The 19,373-nt window shown below is 37.3% G+C and overlaps 1 protein-coding gene across 1 annotated transcript; it reads left to right on the top strand.

Annotated features, from left to right (window-relative positions):
* The first annotated feature begins 150 nt into the window (after positions 1-150).
* On the top strand, positions 151-6,608 carry LOC128870496 (polycomb protein PHO-like). Its single transcript, XM_054113175.1, has 4 exons — positions 151-318; positions 373-1,644; positions 5,579-5,698; positions 5,755-6,608. The coding sequence occupies exons 2-4, from the start codon at positions 425-427 to the stop codon at positions 5,891-5,893; spliced, it is 1,479 nt and encodes a 492-aa protein (XP_053969150.1). The 5' UTR covers positions 151-318; positions 373-424; the 3' UTR covers positions 5,894-6,608.
* Positions 6,609-19,373: the final 12,765 nt, after the last annotated feature.

Raw genomic sequence — 19,373 nt, 5'->3', positions numbered from 1 at the left:
GTGCTTAGAAATTTAAATTATATCAAATATGTAGTCGTAAAATCTGATTTTCACTTTCTTATGTTTTCAAAAGAAAATTTTCTTTAAAAATTAAGACTGAAAATTGTTTCTATATACTAACGATCTTGTTGACTTAAATTCTTCCAGTATTCGAAAGTGAAGGTAGAGTCATACATTCTGATTGCCACTGTTTAATCGCAAGAAAATTTCTGTTGAACATGATAAGGATTTTTTGTCATATACCAAGAGACATCTGTATGTGAACACAACCGTGCAAATAACCACAACGCCCACTTCGTCAACAGTCGTTTCAACAAGGTAAGTTAAATTTTCCAAAATAAAATCAGTAGTTTAAACATTATGTTCTTTTAGAAAAGGAAGGGATACAGTTAAACAAGTTAATTCCGTAGCTACTGCCGATATTATGAATGCAAATGTTGGTCAAATGCGCAATATAAACATTGATGTAAATTATGTCCAAAATCTCACTGGCGCTTTCAGTAATAACGAAATATCATTTAACCATCAACGAAATCAACGTCAAAAATATTTAAACAAAACAGAAGTGCCACATTTACAAACCGTTGGCGGTGTAGGTTCAAGTGCGGGTAATAGAATTTGCTATAATAAGCGTATTGAAATAATGGAAGAGCATGCTAAACCGCGGCGCTGGGAACAAAAGCAGGTACAAATAAAAACCATGGAGGGGGAATTCAGTGTGACCATGTGGGCTTCCGGTAATTCCGACGACGAAGCTTCTAACCCAGAGAACGACACAGACTTCCAAGATTTTTTATCTTGTGAGGAACGGGAAGTCGATAACGAATGTAATATTACTGATTCTGTGCAGGGATTTGTGCCCACCATCGAAGGTAATACTTTCCAGCACCAACAAGAGCAATTGATGCAGCGGCAACTGATTTTGCAACAACAAGAACTGCAGCCTCAACAAGTTCTTGCACAAAATACTGTACATGGTGTCGACTCTTTAACAACTACAGACACTGCATGTGCTGCAATCACACCCACAATAATAGGTTTAAATGTGTCTAATCAACAACAATTATCTGACCTAGCGAATACTAGAAGTATAGATAAACTAAAATCAAAGAAGACTGCATCAAATAATAGAGCCGATACGATTATATCATCGGATGAAGACAACGGCAAACATGTAGTTTTGCCAATTTCACGCACTACTGTATTGACTGCACCACTCATTCATCCTGCCAATACTGCTGTGATCACTATGACCAGTATAGATGATGGTAGTTTATCAGCCTCAGCCATGCCAGTGGGCGTTGTTTTACAACCAAATCCACATACTATTTCTTCCTCACCCCCACCATTGAGCTATAGTAACAAAATAAATACTCCGGCAACGGAAACGAATTGCAATGGTCCTGGCGAAAAACGAATTGCATGCCCTCAAAAAGGATGTTACAAATTTTTTCGTGATAACTCTGCTATGCGTAAGCACCTGCATACCCACGGACCCCGAGTCCATGTTTGCGCTGAATGCGGTAAAGCATTCGTTGAGAGTTCAAAATTAAAGCGCCATCAGTTGGTACACACTGGTGAGAAACCATTTCAATGCACGTTTGAAGGTTGTGGAAAACGATTCTCGTTGGATTTTAATTTAAGGTAATCAGAGTCTTTCTACGTATATTGCACTGTATAGTTTTTGTTTTTTTATACCACTGCGTCTCCATTGTTTGTTTGCTAACAGTAATAGTAGCCCCGCCAGTGTCGGGTATATCACCTGTCATCTTCGTCTAGCTCATCTAGGGGTAGGCCTAGGAAACATGCTGTTTCGACGGGATGGGTCCAGAGAGAGAGAGGGGTGTTAGATGAGTCGGTTTTAGGGGGCATGTGAAAAGGTGGTTAGTGTCGTGCGGTGTGCCTTCACATGCAGGACATGTGTTTGGTATGTCGGGGTCGATTATGGATAGATAGGAGTTTAACCTGCTACAATATCCAGAACGTAATTGTGCCAGTGTTCCACGTGTCTCCCGAGGAAGCTGGAGCTCTTCATCTGCTGTAGGTGGTGGTTGGACTCCGATTACGGCATTCACAAGACGGGAGCTTAAGAAGGTGGTGACGGTGTCCCGGTGAATGTCGTTTATTGACTGTCTAAATACTGTCAGGTCCAGTAGATTGCGGTCAGTTTTGTCCTAGATTTCGTCAGCGTAGTCTAAGAGATCTCTCCTGACGTGCCTGGGAGGCGGCTTAGGTTCAGGCAGGTGTCTGCAGGGGTGAAACCTGCAGTAACATCCCAGCAGGAACTGCTTGCTGAGCAGTTTGTTATGCTCCATTACTGGGAGCATTTGTGCCTCGTTGTTTAGGTGTTGAACCGGAGACATCAGGAGGCAACCCGTCGCTGTCCGAATGGCGGTATTTTGGCATGTCTGAAGCTTTGTCCACTGCGTGTCACTAGTTTCAGGCGACCAGACAGGCGCTGCATAGTTTAAAACCGGCCGACCAATTGCCTTAAATGTCGATAGCAACAGTTCTTTGTCTTTGCCCCAAGTGCTGCCGGCAAGCGATTTGAGGACCTTGTTGCGGCTTTGGACTTTAGTGGCAATTGCGGTTGTGTGCGCTGAGAAGGAGAGCAAACTGTCAAAGGTTACACCCAAAATTTTATGGTTGTTTACTGTCGGTATTGGTGTGTCATCGACTTTTACCTTAAAGGACAGTTTGACGTCCTTTGTCCAGGTGGTGAAGAGGGTCGCCGTGGATTTAGTGGGGGAAAGTTGGAGATTCCTCGCAGTGAAAAAGCGAGAAAGGTCGGTGAGGTAGTTGTTGACTTTGGAACACAGGCCATCGATGTCATTGCCCGACGCCATTATCGTACAGTCGTCAGAGAAAATCCCGCTGGTGGTTGGGAGAGCTTCGAGACATAGAAGTTGAACCGCAAGGGAGAAAGGACACCGCCCTGCGGTACACCTTGCTTTATCTTCCTCTGCTATGATGTTTGATCTCGAAAAATCACTGACGAGGGACGACCGCTCAGGTAGTTTGCGGACCACCACTTCAGCCCTGGCGGGAGTGTCGACTGATAAATATCATCTAGTAGCGTGGAATGGCTGACTGTGTCGAAAGCCTTCTTGAGGTCCAACGCTACTAGGACAATCCTCTCGCAGGAGCGGCTTTGGTTAAGCCCGCGGTTTATTTAGGCGTTTATAGCGGTGGTGGTGCTACGCACTCGTCGGAAGCCGTGCGGATGTGAGGCTGGGGCCAGGTGTTTCGCGAAGAGTGGGAGTAGGAGGGCTTCAAGTGTCTTCACTACTGGGGAAAGGAGAGTGACCGGACGATAAGATTCCCCTTGGTTAGCGGCTTTCCCAGGTTTCAGTAATGGGACCACTCTCCCTGCTTTCCACTTGTCAGGGGTGATGAGAGTGGCCAGGGACAGATTGAAGACCCTTGTGAGTCATCCTACTCCCAAAGGTCCCAGGTGCTTCAGCACCAGCGCGTTTAGTCCGTCAGGGCCAATGGCTTTAGATGTTTTCGACTTGTTGATTGCCCTCTGAACCTCATCACCGGAGAAAGTAAGTGGCGCACTGTCGTTCGTCAGTTTGTGCAGGTTTCTGGTAGCACGACGCTTGGGTCTGTCGGCCGGAGGATGCAGTATAAAAACCGGCTAAAATAGCTCGCGCATCTCTTCGGGTCCGACGAAGTACAACCGTTGAAGGTGATAGCCACCTTGTCGTTGTGCTTCGTCGGGTTCGACAGGGACCTAACGGTGGACCAGAGCTTAAACCCCCATAGGTGAAGTTACAGGTCTTCAAGTGCTCAACCCATTTAGTCCGTTTGTGTTGGTCTACCGGTTGCCGGATCTCCAAATTGAGATCCCTTATGCGGGGATCCCCGGGATCGGCCTGGCGTAGGTGGTCACGCTCGTTTGCCAAGCTGGCTGCTTCGGCTGGGAAATGAGGACGGATGTCCTTAAAGCTTCCAGGATGAAGCGGGCCGCGTAGCTGTGAGCACCTTGCGGAATGCGCGTTCGCCTGCGCGCACATCGATGGGGATGGGAACAGCGGCGAAGGTGTCTTCAGTGAATTCCGTGAAGCCGGCGCAATTAGCTTTTTTAAAGTTAAAATAGGACCGGTGGTTCGCGGAAACAAAGTCGGCAGGTCTCTCAATTGAGACGATAATGGGCAAGTGGTCTGATGCAAGCGATAGCATAGGTCGCCACGTTATGCTATTTATCAGACCCGCGCTAGCTATTGTTAGGTCAGGCGAGCTGCTGCAATTGCCCACTACCCTGGTGGGGGCTTCGTCGTTCACAGTGCTGAATGTCGAATAGTCTATTTGCTCTGCCAATTGCCGTCCCCTACGATCATTTGGCAGGCTTGAATGCCAAAGATCGTGATTCGCATTAAAGTCACCTACAACCAATCGGTTTTCACCTCTGATGAGCGCACCTATATCAGGGTGATATCCTGCCGGGCAGCAGGTGACAGGGGGTATATATACGTTAAATATTTCGAGCTCGGAAACGCCTGACCGGACAGCTATGCCTTGACATTCTAAGGTGTTGTCCCTGCGGTCGATTCCTCCATGAATGAGACGACCACCATTGTCTCGCTCGCGATCATGTCTGTGCACGTTATAGCCATCCCTGGTGAGCAGAGAGGACCTAGCGTGCAGCTTGGTTTCCTAGACCGCAGCTATCTTGATACCGTGCCGGCTCATAAAGTCAACTATCTCGTCGACCTTGCTCGTGAGTCCGTTACAGTTAAGTTGAAGAAGCTTAAAGCTTCTGGTTGATGTCGTTGGAACTCGGGGGGGGTGAGGGACGCATGGGGTTGCCTACTTTGGGCCTGCTGTGCAATCCGCTATTGTTGTTGCGGCCTGATGATGGTGGGGTGCCGCGCCATGGGTGGCGCTTGCGGGTGCAGGGATTGCACTTGACTGATGCCAGATTCCTAGGTAATACGGCCTGACACACGGAACAGACTGAGCGGGGGACCAGGAGCTGCTCATTTGTCCCCGCACTGGGGTTGGAGCAGGAGGGAAGGAAATGGGTTAAGTCAGAGTGGTGTTGCTCCGATAGGCTCCTTACCGTAGTGGTACTAGCTGTGGTGGCGGTTGGTAGGGCCGGCCTATCAGGGGGGGTAGTAGCCTTCGAGGCATTTGACGCCTGCTGGCGGGAGCAACACGTAGCCAAATACCGTGCGGACCACTCCTTATGTGTCTTAAGGCCTGAACAGGTCTTAAGATGGCTCCACCCGTTGCACTTGTTGCAATTAACCGAGGTGGAGTTCGGGTGGAGCCGTTTATGGCAGACGCAGCAATAGAAAACTTCTGGCTCAGGGTTGGATTCAACTCCAGCCCTGAGGAGAAGTATTTGGAGCAAGGTTGCTGCGAGGAGTTGCTCCTGTGACGTAAGGGATGTAGTGATATACTGTTTACTAGACAGGGCTAGTTTACTGTGGCGGCAGCCCTTGGTCGGGAAAAACCCGAGTCATTCCGGTAACGTAGAACCGGCTGCCATGGGAATGACTGCGTCTCCATTATTCGACTTCATGAAGTAGTGTTTAATACTGATCTTTTGCTTTAATTTATCTGCTTTCAGAACTCATGTACGAATTCACACAGGTGATCGGCCATATGTTTGTCCTTTTGACGGTTGTAATAAAAAATTTGCGCAATCTACCAATCTAAAATCGCATATTTTGACGCACGCGAAAACTAAGTAAATACTTTATTTTTTAACTTTTTTCATCTAAAAATGTTATTGTAATATTCCAGGCGAAATTCCCTCGGGGGGAGCCGCAGTAATATCAATAATGATTCCAATAGTCCGGTGCAGATAGCTACACAAAACCTTATAAAGGTAGAGATGAATGGGATGGATTCCAACTCTTCCTATGTTGTGTATACGGATTAAAATATAATTTTATCAGCATGAAGTAGTATCAAGTACAGACGGTCACCGAAGAGGAACTTCGTTTTGCGAAATCTGCCCACTTTATTTTAAATCCTTATATTTTCAGTGTTTCTTTTGGACGAATCGGCATAAATTAAAAGGCAATATCGTCATATAATTTTATATTTGAACATAAGTATTTATATGAATTATTTGGATAAGGTACTACTACCACTTACTAACTTACTTACGTTGAAGTTTCAGTTAATATATAACAATTTTAATAATGGTTTGGTTTTGAATTGCTCCCACGTAACTTATTTAAATCAATCGTAATTTTATTCAAGTGCTTTCCATAATAATACAATTAGAGCATTTAGTTTTTTAATGATTTTATATTTTAACGTATACTTGATGAGCTACTTTATCTGTACTGCTTATCGTTGGAATTTGCGTTTATATAGCTTAAATTTCAGTTTTATAGTTTATATACAGTTTGAATAAATTCATTCATCATAGACATGTCGTAGATTCTGAGTTCCTCCCATGTAACTCATTTCAACCAAACTGATGTCCAGGTATGCGGTCTAGTCCGTTTGTAAAAATGGTTAGTTTTAATACAACATTGTGAATAAACTTACTGAAAAGTAATTGAAGACCAAAAAAGTTGCTGAGCTTGAAAAGAACTTGTAATGCAAAGGTAAATTATAAAATAAAGAAAACCGTTTTTCTTGCACTTATTCGGTATATTTGTTACTTAGTTTACATGTACTTAATCAAAATATTCATAGCTCTGTGAATATATTTGATTTCAATTTTTCTTAAATTATATTGAATTTAATCATTACATGTATAGTATCTGTTACTGTTAATGTAAAAATCCAAAATTCAAACAAAATTTGTTCATGCAGATAACCTTAAACGATGAAAAACTACATTTTTGGATGCTCTTTTTGGGTCTCCTATATTCTGACTTTGATATGTGATTTTTCGTTTGACTAAAAAATTGGACAAAACATATGTTAAATACGGAGCTAAACATTGGAGCTAAACATATGTGAAATACGGATAGCACAATAATCTCATATACATTAATAATGTAATAATGTTAAAGTCTTTTATGTAAAAAGTCTCAATACCACACATGTATATGTTGGAAATATATTGTGTTAGTAACTCACAATTTCCAAACTAAATTTTCACCAAATACTTCATCAATACTAAAATTTTTATCAAAAAGGATTGACGTCAGAACATAATGAAGACACTTATTCATTTTCTTTACTAAACTAGTACAGAAAAACTGATTAAAAATAATTATGTCCGAACTTAAGCTCTTTAAAATGAGTTGTTAAATTAGGTCAGCAAGAAAATAGACGAATCATTTCAATTTATATATTTATATAAATTGGAACGCTATACTACAGTTTTATTTCTAAAAATAGTACAATATAAATTTAAGGTATATCTAACTTAATAAAGTTTGAAGAGAAGAGCTGATGTAACTGGATTGAAAATAGACTTGAAGAAATTTCTAAGTGAGTAGATTTCAGCTTCTTGGAGTTGAATTAGTTTTTAAAAAATGGCTTTTATTGGTCAAAGGCCTAAAATAACTGCAGTACATTTAGTGCGTATTTATTTAAAACAAGCGTCTTTTCGCGAAATCGATTGCTTTGAATACGATTTCCTTAGGTCTCACGAATTATTCTTCAAAGGTATCCATTAAAAATATTTTGAACGGCTGTTTTGGGTTACGGTTATTAAGCGAATTAAAAGTTTCACGTGTTGGATAAAAATTAAACTATTGAAAGATTTACTAAACGAAAACTATTCTAAATATTATTAAAAATTGTAAATTTATATAGTAAAGAAAAATATTAAAAATTGTGGGACTCTAAGTTTTCACGAATTCCTTCATTATGTATTACGAGCAGCCGGACTAGCAAAATGATTCTAGCAGTGATAAATCTGTAAAACCTAGAGTCAAAATAGCGAATACGTGATATTGTAGCCTACATTCAGGAAATAAGTTAACATTAATTTAATAAAAATTAATACTCAAAATATGGCTGCTAAGAAGCTGAAAACTTGCCGCAATTCCAGACCTTGATAATGAGTTTTTATGCAAATAAGAATGTATTATTTTATTTCATTTAATTCGAAGCGACTCACGATGCGGCTCCTCCATAATACCACTCATCTCAGTGTATGTTATTGTTGGTAAGTGGTGTTAAAAATAATTAGGTGGACAAGTTTGATCATATATCTTGCAACTTTAAATGCGTAGTGTAAAGTAGGGTAGCGTTTTCTTACAAGGCCCGTTTTTTATTATACCTAAAACTTTCCTAGATGCTTTCTAAAGTGTAAGCCTGTGTTTCGGTAGTATTTACTTTTATAAGAACTATAATATAAAATAATTATTAGTTTGATCACTGAAAAAAAAATATTCACTCGCCTCTTTGGTTTTTTAGATATTCCTTTTTTTTTATAAAATACGGACGATTACAATATTTAAACCATCTCTAACAATGCGGATCTTTACATTACTATAAAGACCATCCGCCATTACGTACCTTTCAATAATACAGATATACTTTGTTAAAATAGAAAAACACATTTTGATACGGTGTGAATTTAAATGCTTCACAAAAAACTATAAATATATATATTTTTTCACATAAATTATTTGTAAATATTAATATTAAAAGTAAAGTATGTTCATAAGTTAATGATAGTGACATAGTTTAAGAAAAAGTTAGAATGATAAGGGAATCTTCAAGGTGTAAGTGGTTTTTTATATTAAAAAACGTGTGGTGATATCACATTGGATGTTTTAAGGAACTTTAAATAAATTTGAAGAAGCATAAATCAAACTCACTTCAATTTCGTATTTTGACTAAATAAATGTTTTGAGTACCAAATATATGTTTTTTTCACTTAGCGCAACACAACCGTAGTAAAACACTTCCATCCAATACAAATTTTCCTTGTGTATGACCCTAAATAACATGACTTTAATCCTAGGTTAGTCGTTTATTTAAAATAAAGCATTTTAAATTTTTTCTTTATGTGATAACTTTTGATGAGATAAAGTTTATTTTTCTAGGTGCCATGCTTAACAACTAAATACAACAAAATATTAAATACTGAGGTTAAATTCGCAAGATTTTAACCCTTTCGACCCCAACGTTGCCTGTGAGCAACTTCGGCAGTTTAGCAGCTTACGGAAAGCGTTCGTTTTGTTTTTGTCTGTTCGTAATAAATGATAAATGTACTTTTATGTATCTACTCAAAATATGACAAAAAAAAAATATCATTTGCAGATCATTTAGCAAAGTTATATTGAATAAACAGCAAGGGCAACGCAGAAAATATTGTTGTGAAATTCAAAAGAGTTTTTAAAGTGAGTAATCAACTTTTATAATAATGAAAAAATTTAAAAAGTTTATATGTCATGTTTTTTAACAAAGATTGAACTTCACAAAACTGAATTTAAATTTGATTAGCTAAAAATATTAACCAGGCGAGTAATTTTCAAAGTTGCAATGTTGCTTGTGGGCAACCTTGGGCCATTGTGCTAATAAATATTTTTGTACTTAGTTATGAGACCGAAAGAGAAAGGATTGTCAAATGACGATATTGAGAGGATTCTTAACTTTGATTGGGATGCCTCTTCTGACGACGAAAGTGATGACGAGATGGATGACATTTCTGCAGTGCTAGAGAAGAACTTGTGTGGCTGATAATTGCTTTGAAAAAGTTGACCCCAAGACACTAAAGTGGAGAAAAGGCCATTTGTACCTTTGGACACCAGTTGGGAAGAAAATACTGTGAAGGTCGACAATGTGATGACGCCAGTAGAATATTTCTGCATTTTTTTTTAATAGCCAAGTTTTTGATTTGATCACAAACAGATTTGTATGCGCTGTAAGAACACGGCATTGAGCTCAAATGCACTGTTGAAGATATTAAACGCTATATTGGTATTTTGTTGCACATGGGTGTTTTAAAATTGCCTCAACTCAAAATGGCATGGTCAAAAGATTTAAATCTTACCGCTATAACAGATTCAATGCCGCGCGGGAAGTTTGAAAAAATAAAACAATGTTTACATTTCAACGATAACACTAATCAATCCAAAAAAGGCTATTTAAACTATGACAAGTTGCACAAAATACGACCTTTACTAGACTGTTTCCAAGAAAATTTTGGAAAGATAACCCATTGATGAATAAATCATTGCGTTCAAAGGTATACATTCATAAATGTCATAATGGACATCTTAGTTTAAATTTTTGTTACAGGTCGATTGTCATTTAGACAATACAACCCTGCTAAGCCTCATAAATGGGGTCTGAAAATGTTTACGCGCGCTGGAACCTCCGGATTAGTGTACAACTTTACGTTGTATGTTGGTGATTATGGATTGGGCCTATCCTCGGATATAGTTTTACATTTGGCATATGGGCATATTTGCAACAAGAACCGTACGTAAAAACCGCATAAGCAATTGCCAGCTACTTTCAGATGCTGAGTTAAAAAAGCGTGGAAGGGGATCTTTCGATATGAAATGTGAAATCAACAATAATATGGCATGCGTCAAGTGGATTGACAATAAGCCAGTTCAACTTATATCCTCGTGTGAAAGCATTGAACCTGTTGCTTGTTGTTGTTTTAACAACGTACGCAAACGTTGGAATCCAAAGGAAAAAGCTTATATTGATGATTGTCGACGCCGGCCATCGAATGTTGAAAGACCTAGCTCGATAGTATCCCTGGGCTTCCCATCAAGCAGCGTGTCTTCCCAACAGCCGAAAAAATACAGGTTCCAACCGGATCCTTCAGTCTCACAGCGTTACGATAAAATGGAACATTAGGTTGTCTTTAGTGAAAAGGGGCGTTGCAGATTGTGCAAGACAGGAACCCCAATGTCCAAATGCCTTAAATGCAAAGTCCACCTAGTCATACCTAATTTTTCAAAATAAATAAAAATAATTAAAAGTTCGAAAGAAAAAATTTGTTTATTTTGTGTACCACCATTGCCCAAAGTTGCTCACAAGCAACTTTCGGCAGCGCTCAAACCGTGGGGCGTGATGACTCAAAATTTTGGGCAATTGTTCCTTTAAACAAATACAAAAGGATTAAAACTAAAAAAACAATTTCGTTCCACAGGAAAAAAATTGGGGTCGAAAGGGTTAATAAACAATTCTCCTTTCCATCTTGTTTCAAAAACAATTAAATTTTCTCACTTTGATCAAGAAAGAGGTAAAGGATTTCACCGGAAAAGCATAGGGATACGCAAACTGTTTTTGCATTTGAAGCAGTATGATTATAAATGCAAATCTTGTACCACACAAACGTCAATTATTCTTAAATACTTTTTTCTTTTTCTTTCTTTTCTTTTCTTTCGATTTGAAAATGTCAGAGGAAACGTGAGTAGAGAAAAATTTTTTGAATTTGAAAAGAGTTTAAAAACCTTGAAAACGATTGTTTTGAGTTTTTAAAACCTACTTAGTAAAGAACAAAACTTACATTCAAAGTGAATCGATTCCTTCAGGAATCAAAAAAAAAATATTGTATATTTTATATTTATATATATTTATGAATATATATTTAATTCTGAGAGCTTAGAAATAACATTAGTTATGTTTTATGAAAAATTTTTGAAAAAGAGAAATAGTAGGCTGTAAAAAAGTGGACGTAGAAAGAGAAGAACAAGGACAAGGATGTATTATAAGAACATTTATATGTACGTGTATATTGGCAACTTACTGAGTTAAATAATGTAGGATTTCACAATGTACTTTCAATGGTTTCGATCTTTTTCGGCAGGACATTTTAAATGCGAACAGCAAAAACGAAGAACTGACGTTCGGATATAAAGCAATTGCATTTCATGCTATGCAGGTAAAGTGATTAGGTCGATATAGTGAATTCGATTCTTTCGGCACGGTATTTGGGCTCACGACCCAAATGACCTTGTAAAGAGGCATTAGGCATTTTACTTTCAGTAAATCATCAAATTTTACAGAAAAAATGCTTAATGCATTAATTGTTATATAACCACGACGTTTTACACAATACTGGATGTTGTTGTAGAGGACATTAGGTTTACTATGACACACACTATCACAATTTTGGCATACAATTCAAATCCATACAATAGGTTGGTAACAGAAATGTTTTAGCTAAAAGCAGTCTATTTTTCATTGGGGTGAAGCTCATAAACAAAGCATTCCATATACCTTGTCTATTGCATTAGAACTGTAGAGTTCCTTTCAGAATTATTAATAGATTTCTGGCAGTGTAAACAAATTTTATAACAGTGTTGTTCAATTTCACTTACCTGCAGCCTTCGAGATTAAAAGTCTTCTTGTAAATAACGATAAACTGTAATTAACCCGGATTTAAAAGTGACTCATTGTCACAGGCCTACTTCTCGTTAAAGAGTCAGTATTGAGGTTATTATTACAATTATTGACAGATACAAAAGAGCAGCTGACATAGGTATAATTGGATATCATTTGCATATACATGAATATCACAATATTTCAACACGCTTTGAAGATCATTACCATATAACACAAACAATAGAGGACCGAGAACAATAGATACGGGTAAGTAGTATATAATGCCACCATACTACTTCCGTAAGTAGTTATATAATGTCACCAGCACAAACAGCTTGCGAGTGATCACTGAGCTATGATTTTATTAAGTGTAATTCTATCGATAAGAAGTTAAAATTTTTTCAAAATTTCAAGGCCAGAAGTTCGTGATTAACAGTGTCGAAAGCTTTGAAATGATCCAGAAATTTTAATACAATTACGCGATCGTTATCAATGTTGAGTCTGATGTCGTTCGATACCCTAATTAGCGCTTTTATACAGCTTCTGTTTGATCTAAAACGATATTAGTACCGATTTACCAGCAGATTTCGACTCGGAAAATAATTTATCTGAGCATGCATTATACGCTCAAGTACTTTGGACAAGAAAGATAGTCCCCAGGTAGGGCGTAAAGTTCCCATTAGGTTTTCTAATCGGATGGATTTTAGCGGACTTCCAGTATTGAGGAAAAAGAGACGTGGTTAAAATGATATTTAAAACATAAAGACTGTAAAAAATTAAAAAAAAATTGGGATGAATGCCATCTAGACCAATCGTATTCGATTTTTCATTGAGCGGTAACGGTGGTAAGGTACGGTGTAGTAGAGAGGGCTAGTTAACTGGGGCGGCAAGCCCTTGGTCGGGAAAAACCTGAGTAATTCCGGTAACGTAGAAACAGACGTCATGGGCGGACTCAACAACTATACATTTACCAATATTGGAGAAGGTAAAACCAGGTATTGTTCTATTCATAAATTCACTATTCACTGGAACCTATTGATGTGCTAAACTGATGTTAGTAGTTTTTTCTCCGGAGTTCATACGACATCACCACACGCAACACCTTTGGTAGAATAAATACATACACACACATATACACATACGGCTGATCCAATGTGAAATCGTTTGAGAGATATTTTGCGTAACTTGCACAAGCCAGCCATTGATTTAAGGAGATGTGTCCATTTGTGGTCATCTGAAGAGAACAGTTTAACAACGATTAGCATATGGCTGTTGTTATTTTGCGTGTTGTCTTTGGCACCATGCAATCTTTAATGTAATGCGCTGCACCGTGATGGAAGGTATAATGAGATGGCGCCTATCGTGGTCCGTAACTTGATTTAGCTTTGTTTTTTTGTTCTCTAGCCGAGGAGTTTTTATTTATTTTCTTTATTTAATTGAGTCAAAAAATATAAAGATTATTACTGACTATTGGCACAATGCTAATATAAACAATATATTAATAGAATATCGAATCAAACGAGCTAAAACTAAAACACAATTTGTCTAAAAATAATACATTTACATTAGCAAATTAAATGATGAAATAATAAAACTGATTTAGAGTACGAGCAATAATTGCATTTGACTCCAAATTCGTTTGAATATTTTGAGTTAAAAAGGTTAAGACCTTCGTAAAGTTTTCGCCGGAATAAGAAAGTTGTTGCGTTGCAAAAGAAGATTTTTTATATCCTATTCTATTGACAGGAAATTGGTGATAAGGTCTCCAAATAATAATTCATATTTTAGTACTTTCTCCCTGACATTTTTCTAGCTGCTTTTAATAAAAATGTGATGTTTATAGTTATGTAAAATATAGGGTGGGCCATGTAAAATTTGCTTTTTGAATCGGCTATAAAAAAAAAAACTAATCAATATTTTTTCAACCTTTTTTTTATTTTGAAGATTGAACATTGTCATTTATGAATAAAAAAATATCGTTCAAATGACTGCCACGACTAGCTTTACAGTAGGCCATTCGATCTACCCAATTTTTAAGCACATTTTCGATTGTTTGGGCTCCAATTTCATGAATGGCAACTTCGATTTCGTGTTTTAAAGCATCAATTGTCTGTGAATGGTTCGCATAGCATTTGTCCTTAACGGCTCCCCACAAAAAATAGTCCAGGTAATAGGGCTTAAATCACAGCTCCGAGGCGGCCAATTGATATCGGAATTCAAAAACGGTAGCCAAAAGTTCGAGTGCAACTTTGGCAATGTGACAAGTTGCACCGTCCAGTTGAAACCAATTGTCGTCCATGTCATCCTCTTCAATTTTTGGAAACAAAAAGTCGTTGAGCATGTCACGGCAACGCTCGCGTAAACGTAAACGCGGCTCCTCGCTCATTTTCGAAAAAAATGGCCCGATGATGCCGCCAGACCAAAAACCGCACCAAACAGTAACCTGTTGTGGATGCATTTGCTTCTCTACAGTAACCTGTTGATTTTCTGAGCCCCAAATCCGATAATTTTGCTTACCGATGAGAAAATGAGCTTCATCAGAAAAGAAAAAGAAGGCTCACTACTTTGGAAATAGGTTTTCAATATTTCCCAATTTTGTTCAAGCGTATAGCGTCCCATTTCGTAAATGTCAACCCCCTAAGTAAATTATGAACACATTTGACATGTCATTCGTGTTACCATTCTCAAAAAATAGGTGGTTCAAAAAGCAAACGCTATATGGCCCACCCTGTATAATTTTCAAAAATTAGTTCAGTAATTCACTTTCTATTTAGCTTTTGTTCCACAGGAGTGGCCAAATAAGACCTACTAATGACTTAAGACTACTGCCTAGCAGTATGCGCTGTTGCTCCATCTTGTTGAAACCACAAATTAGGATACTGCTCCGCCATTGGCCGCAAAAAGTTTTTAATCAATGTTCTGTAAGAAGCTTCTGAAATCGATTCCGGCGTTTCATCCTCATTTTCGAAGAAATATGGACCGATAAATATGGACCATAACACCGCACCACACCGTAAATTTAGATGGGTGCAATTGATGTTGGTGTGTTGCCCTTGGATTTTCAGAGCTCCACAATCTACAGTTTTGTTTGTTGACATAACCATTTAAATGGAAATGCGCTTCATCCGACATCAAAACATTATTTAAAAAATCAATTTGTGTGGCTAATTGTGTGGCGTTGTGTTGTACTGTAGGATTCCATAATAAATTTCCAAGAATTCAATTATAACCTACAAAAAGAGAAAAATAAATATGTCAAAAAATAAAAAAGTTATTTGTGCGTACATTAGTAGGTCTTATTTGGCCCACCCTGTATTTAGTTCCACTTTGTTTAATCATCTGGTTACACTATCGGCAATTGCTATTATTGTTGCAGAGAACGGTAATGTATAGAGAAGTCTCATGAGCTACGAATAGTGTGAATTGTCAAAAATGAAGTGAAACCTCGCTCAACTCGACGGCGGGGAACTTCTTAACAGAGCTGATAACAGTGAACTATGTACACGCAGAGAATGTTAATGCAATGTTGTAGATTCAAACTAAGGTAATTTCAAATTCAACTTTGCTCACGAGTGGGGAATTGCAGATATTTACCACGCGAGTGACGCGAGTGGAGGGTTTCTATATTTACTTACCACGCTAGGACAGGAATTCAGATATTTTCTGCGTTTACCAAACTACTGAGGAAGTTCATAAGATTTTTCGGCACACTACTAAGGAAATCGAAGCGAATAAATTTGCGATTAAGAAGACCGCGCGGCAGTTAGTTTGTGGTGCAAAAACTAAAGTCGGCGGAATTATTCGTTTTGTTTTTTGGCACGTATTTAATTCAGGTTCAAGTCCTGAAGTCATATTTTTTTTCTTGCACATTTTTTTTACAATTCAAACCAGGAAAGTTTGGTAAAATTTTCGAGTTTATTTTAATTAAAATTTCTTTAAAATACTGTTTTTTTTGTATTTTATAAATGGAAATTTCTTTTCGGTATAAAATAGTTCATACTGGATATGACCTGATTTTTATATAAATCAATCAAAACAGAAAATATGTACATACATATGTCTATAATCTATTTCATCAAATCCAAATTATATTGATGAGAAAATATGATTCTAATATCCGTCCAGAAAGCCAAACGCGCAAACACACATACATATGCATATAATTACGCATACAAACTTTCAACTAACGCAGAATATGTGCATATAAAACTGCGAATCGAATAAATGAGTGATTTAGAAAACTTCATTACTAATTATAGTTTAGCGCAATCGAGAAAGACGTGTTGCGGATGCGATACATAGTCTCATGTTTGACTAAGGTTCAAATCCTGTACACAGTTTTTTGTTCGATATTTTTATTTCATTTTTTATATTTGGTTTAATTAGAATTGATTTAAAATAGTGTATTCAGGTTTTTCTAATACCTGTTATTTAGAAATTTATTTTCTATATAACATTATTCATACTTCTTTTGAATTGATTTATTTGTAAAACAGCCATAAAGGCAATCATATGAATATGCATTCCTATCTCTTCTCTTCAGTCAAATCTGAACTACTTACATACACATATTGATGAGAAAATATTCTAATATCCATGGATGCATCCAGAAAGCCAAACGCGCATACACGCATATGTACATAAATATATACAAACCTTCAACGAACGCAAAATGTATGCATACAAAAAACAACAACTGCAACCGTCTTCTTGTCCGTCAGTGAAAAGATGGGATATGTATACCCTATGAGCAAAAAGAACCGGGAAGGTGATGTTGACTGTTTTCTTCGATTGCCAAGGCATAGTACACCATGAGTACCTTCCATCGGGCCAGACAGTCAATAAAGAATATTATTCATCCGTTTTGAAGCCTTTGAGAGATGCTGTATGTTGCAAACGGCCGGAAATGTGAGCAAACAATTCTTGGATTTTGCGAGATGATAACGTGCCATCACACCGATCAAAAAGATCAAAGAGAATACGACGAAGGAGCTGAAGGCCATATCGGCCTGCCGGGGGTATTTGGAGGACTTGTTCAAGGAATCTAAGTCGCATTAACTCGAGACTGTCGAACAGTTAGAAGACATATTTATATACATATAAGGGTGCATACATACATACGGAGCCGCGGCCACTCGACATGACAAAAATTCAAGATTTATCAAATATTGGCAAATAAATCCACGCGAAATATTCCAATATTGACTATTTTCGAATGGTCGCGAAAATTGGCATATGGGCGGCTCGTTTTATGAATGAAATTGAAATATGAGCTCGAACTTATGAATGAACTTTTTGTTTTTGTTCTAAATTGTTCAGCGCCGTCGCTGATAGAATCATGGCCGCTGCGACTGCGTGTACGAATGTATTTTGTTTTTGTAGTCGCTAGGCTTAGATTTTAGCTTTGGGCGACATGCGTATGTGAGGTATGTGTTTTTGTTGCGCTCTAGAACATTTTAGAATGTGTGGTGGCAAAGCGGCCATCGCGTTGTGCTTCCTGTTGCTTTTGCGTCTATCAAAGTATTGTGTTTTTGTAAGTATAATATTAGGAATATCGACTGGTGAAAGACAAAAGTACACGGAAGCAAGAAGGGAGCGCTGTGCTCGCGCATATGTATATGTATGCTTGAATGTATGAACGTGCATGGATGTAGTAACATATGAATACAATTATTTTGTAGGAAGTTTAGAAGGCAAGTGGGTATACTCGTATATGTATGTATATATGCTAGGACATAAAGTGGGTATATATACATACATAGAGCAGAATTGTTTTTGCACTTGTTAGGAAGAAACTCGTTCACTAGTGCGTATGTGTATTTGATTTCTTGTAAGAATGTGATGTGCTGTGACATGTGTACTTACATAAGTCAAGGTTATTTGGGCATACTTGCATATGTGATATGATGTTCTTGCGCTTGTGCATTATTGTTTTTCATATACGAATACATAAACTATAAATTGACATACAATATAAAATAAGTGTTGATTTATCTTAAACCGTTCTTTTTTTCTGAATGCAAATACCTCCTATTGACATGTACATACATATTATGTACTTATGTATAATATCATATACCATCATTTATTTACATATAAAGTATACGTTCATTTATGTACATATGTGTGTAATGAAAAACTTCATGAATTACTTTCACAACTTTTTTAAAATTTATTCGCGTCGCGCGCATGCACAAAACCTTTTGTTCACAACGCAGGCGCAGAAATAAACGCTCTGTGTATTTATCCTCCCCACGTGACTCTCCATTAATTCTCGGTGCAAATTTTTTTTTTTTTTCGTTTTTAAATTTTTTTTTTTTTAATGTAATCGTAAAAAAATTTGTAATAAATTTTATGTATCCGCTTATCATTTCAAAAGGAACAAAATGGTAAAAAAATAAGCAGTCGAAGAAATAAACGCACCGCCTATTTTTCCTCGCCACATGTTAGACTCGAGTTCAATTCCCGGCGCAAACTTTCAAAAAAAAATTTTTTTTTTTTAAATCGTTTTTTTTTAATGTAATTGAAAAAAAAGTATGTAATAAATTTTACATGTTCGCTTATTATTTCAAAAATACGAAAATAGTAAAAATTTAATTGGTTTAATGTCGAGGTGAGAAATGTGTTGTGTGTTGAGGTGAAAGATGTGTGGTGTTTCTAATTTTTGTGTGGGTAAAAGTCAGTGAGGTGTCTATAAACTCGGTGTGCTAAATTCCCTTACTTCAAATCTTTCAAATCTCAATTGTACTAAAAAAAGCTCACAGTAACATTTACACCTTCTCATTGCATTAACATTCTCTGGTACAAGTACATTGGCTCTGTTCAGTTTTTGGTTTCTGTATGAAACCAAATTGACGAATGCCGACAGCATATTGCAAGGGATTTGCTTGTGCATTTCTATGTTCCATTGATAAACGAAAATTTATTCAATTAAAATTTTCAAACAAATAAAGATTTGAAATTGTGCGCCAACATTTAAAATCAAAGTAACTTTAATGTTTGTTGATTTAATTTAAAAAGAAGAATTTAAACAAAATACATTATAAAACGACCTCAAATTTTTTTGTGTGAGTTTTAGTAAATTAAAAACTTCATACAAATTTGATGAAATTTTTTACTAATTTTTCGACTCGAAATTAATTTTAGACAAG

The sequence above is a fragment of the Anastrepha ludens genome, chromosome X (genome assembly GCF_028408465.1).
Source record: "Anastrepha ludens isolate Willacy chromosome X, idAnaLude1.1, whole genome shotgun sequence".
Classification (NCBI taxonomy): domain Eukaryota; kingdom Metazoa; phylum Arthropoda; class Insecta; order Diptera; family Tephritidae; genus Anastrepha; species Anastrepha ludens.
Note: the sequence above shows the minus strand (reverse complement) of the source record. Positions and strands in the feature narration are given on the sequence as shown.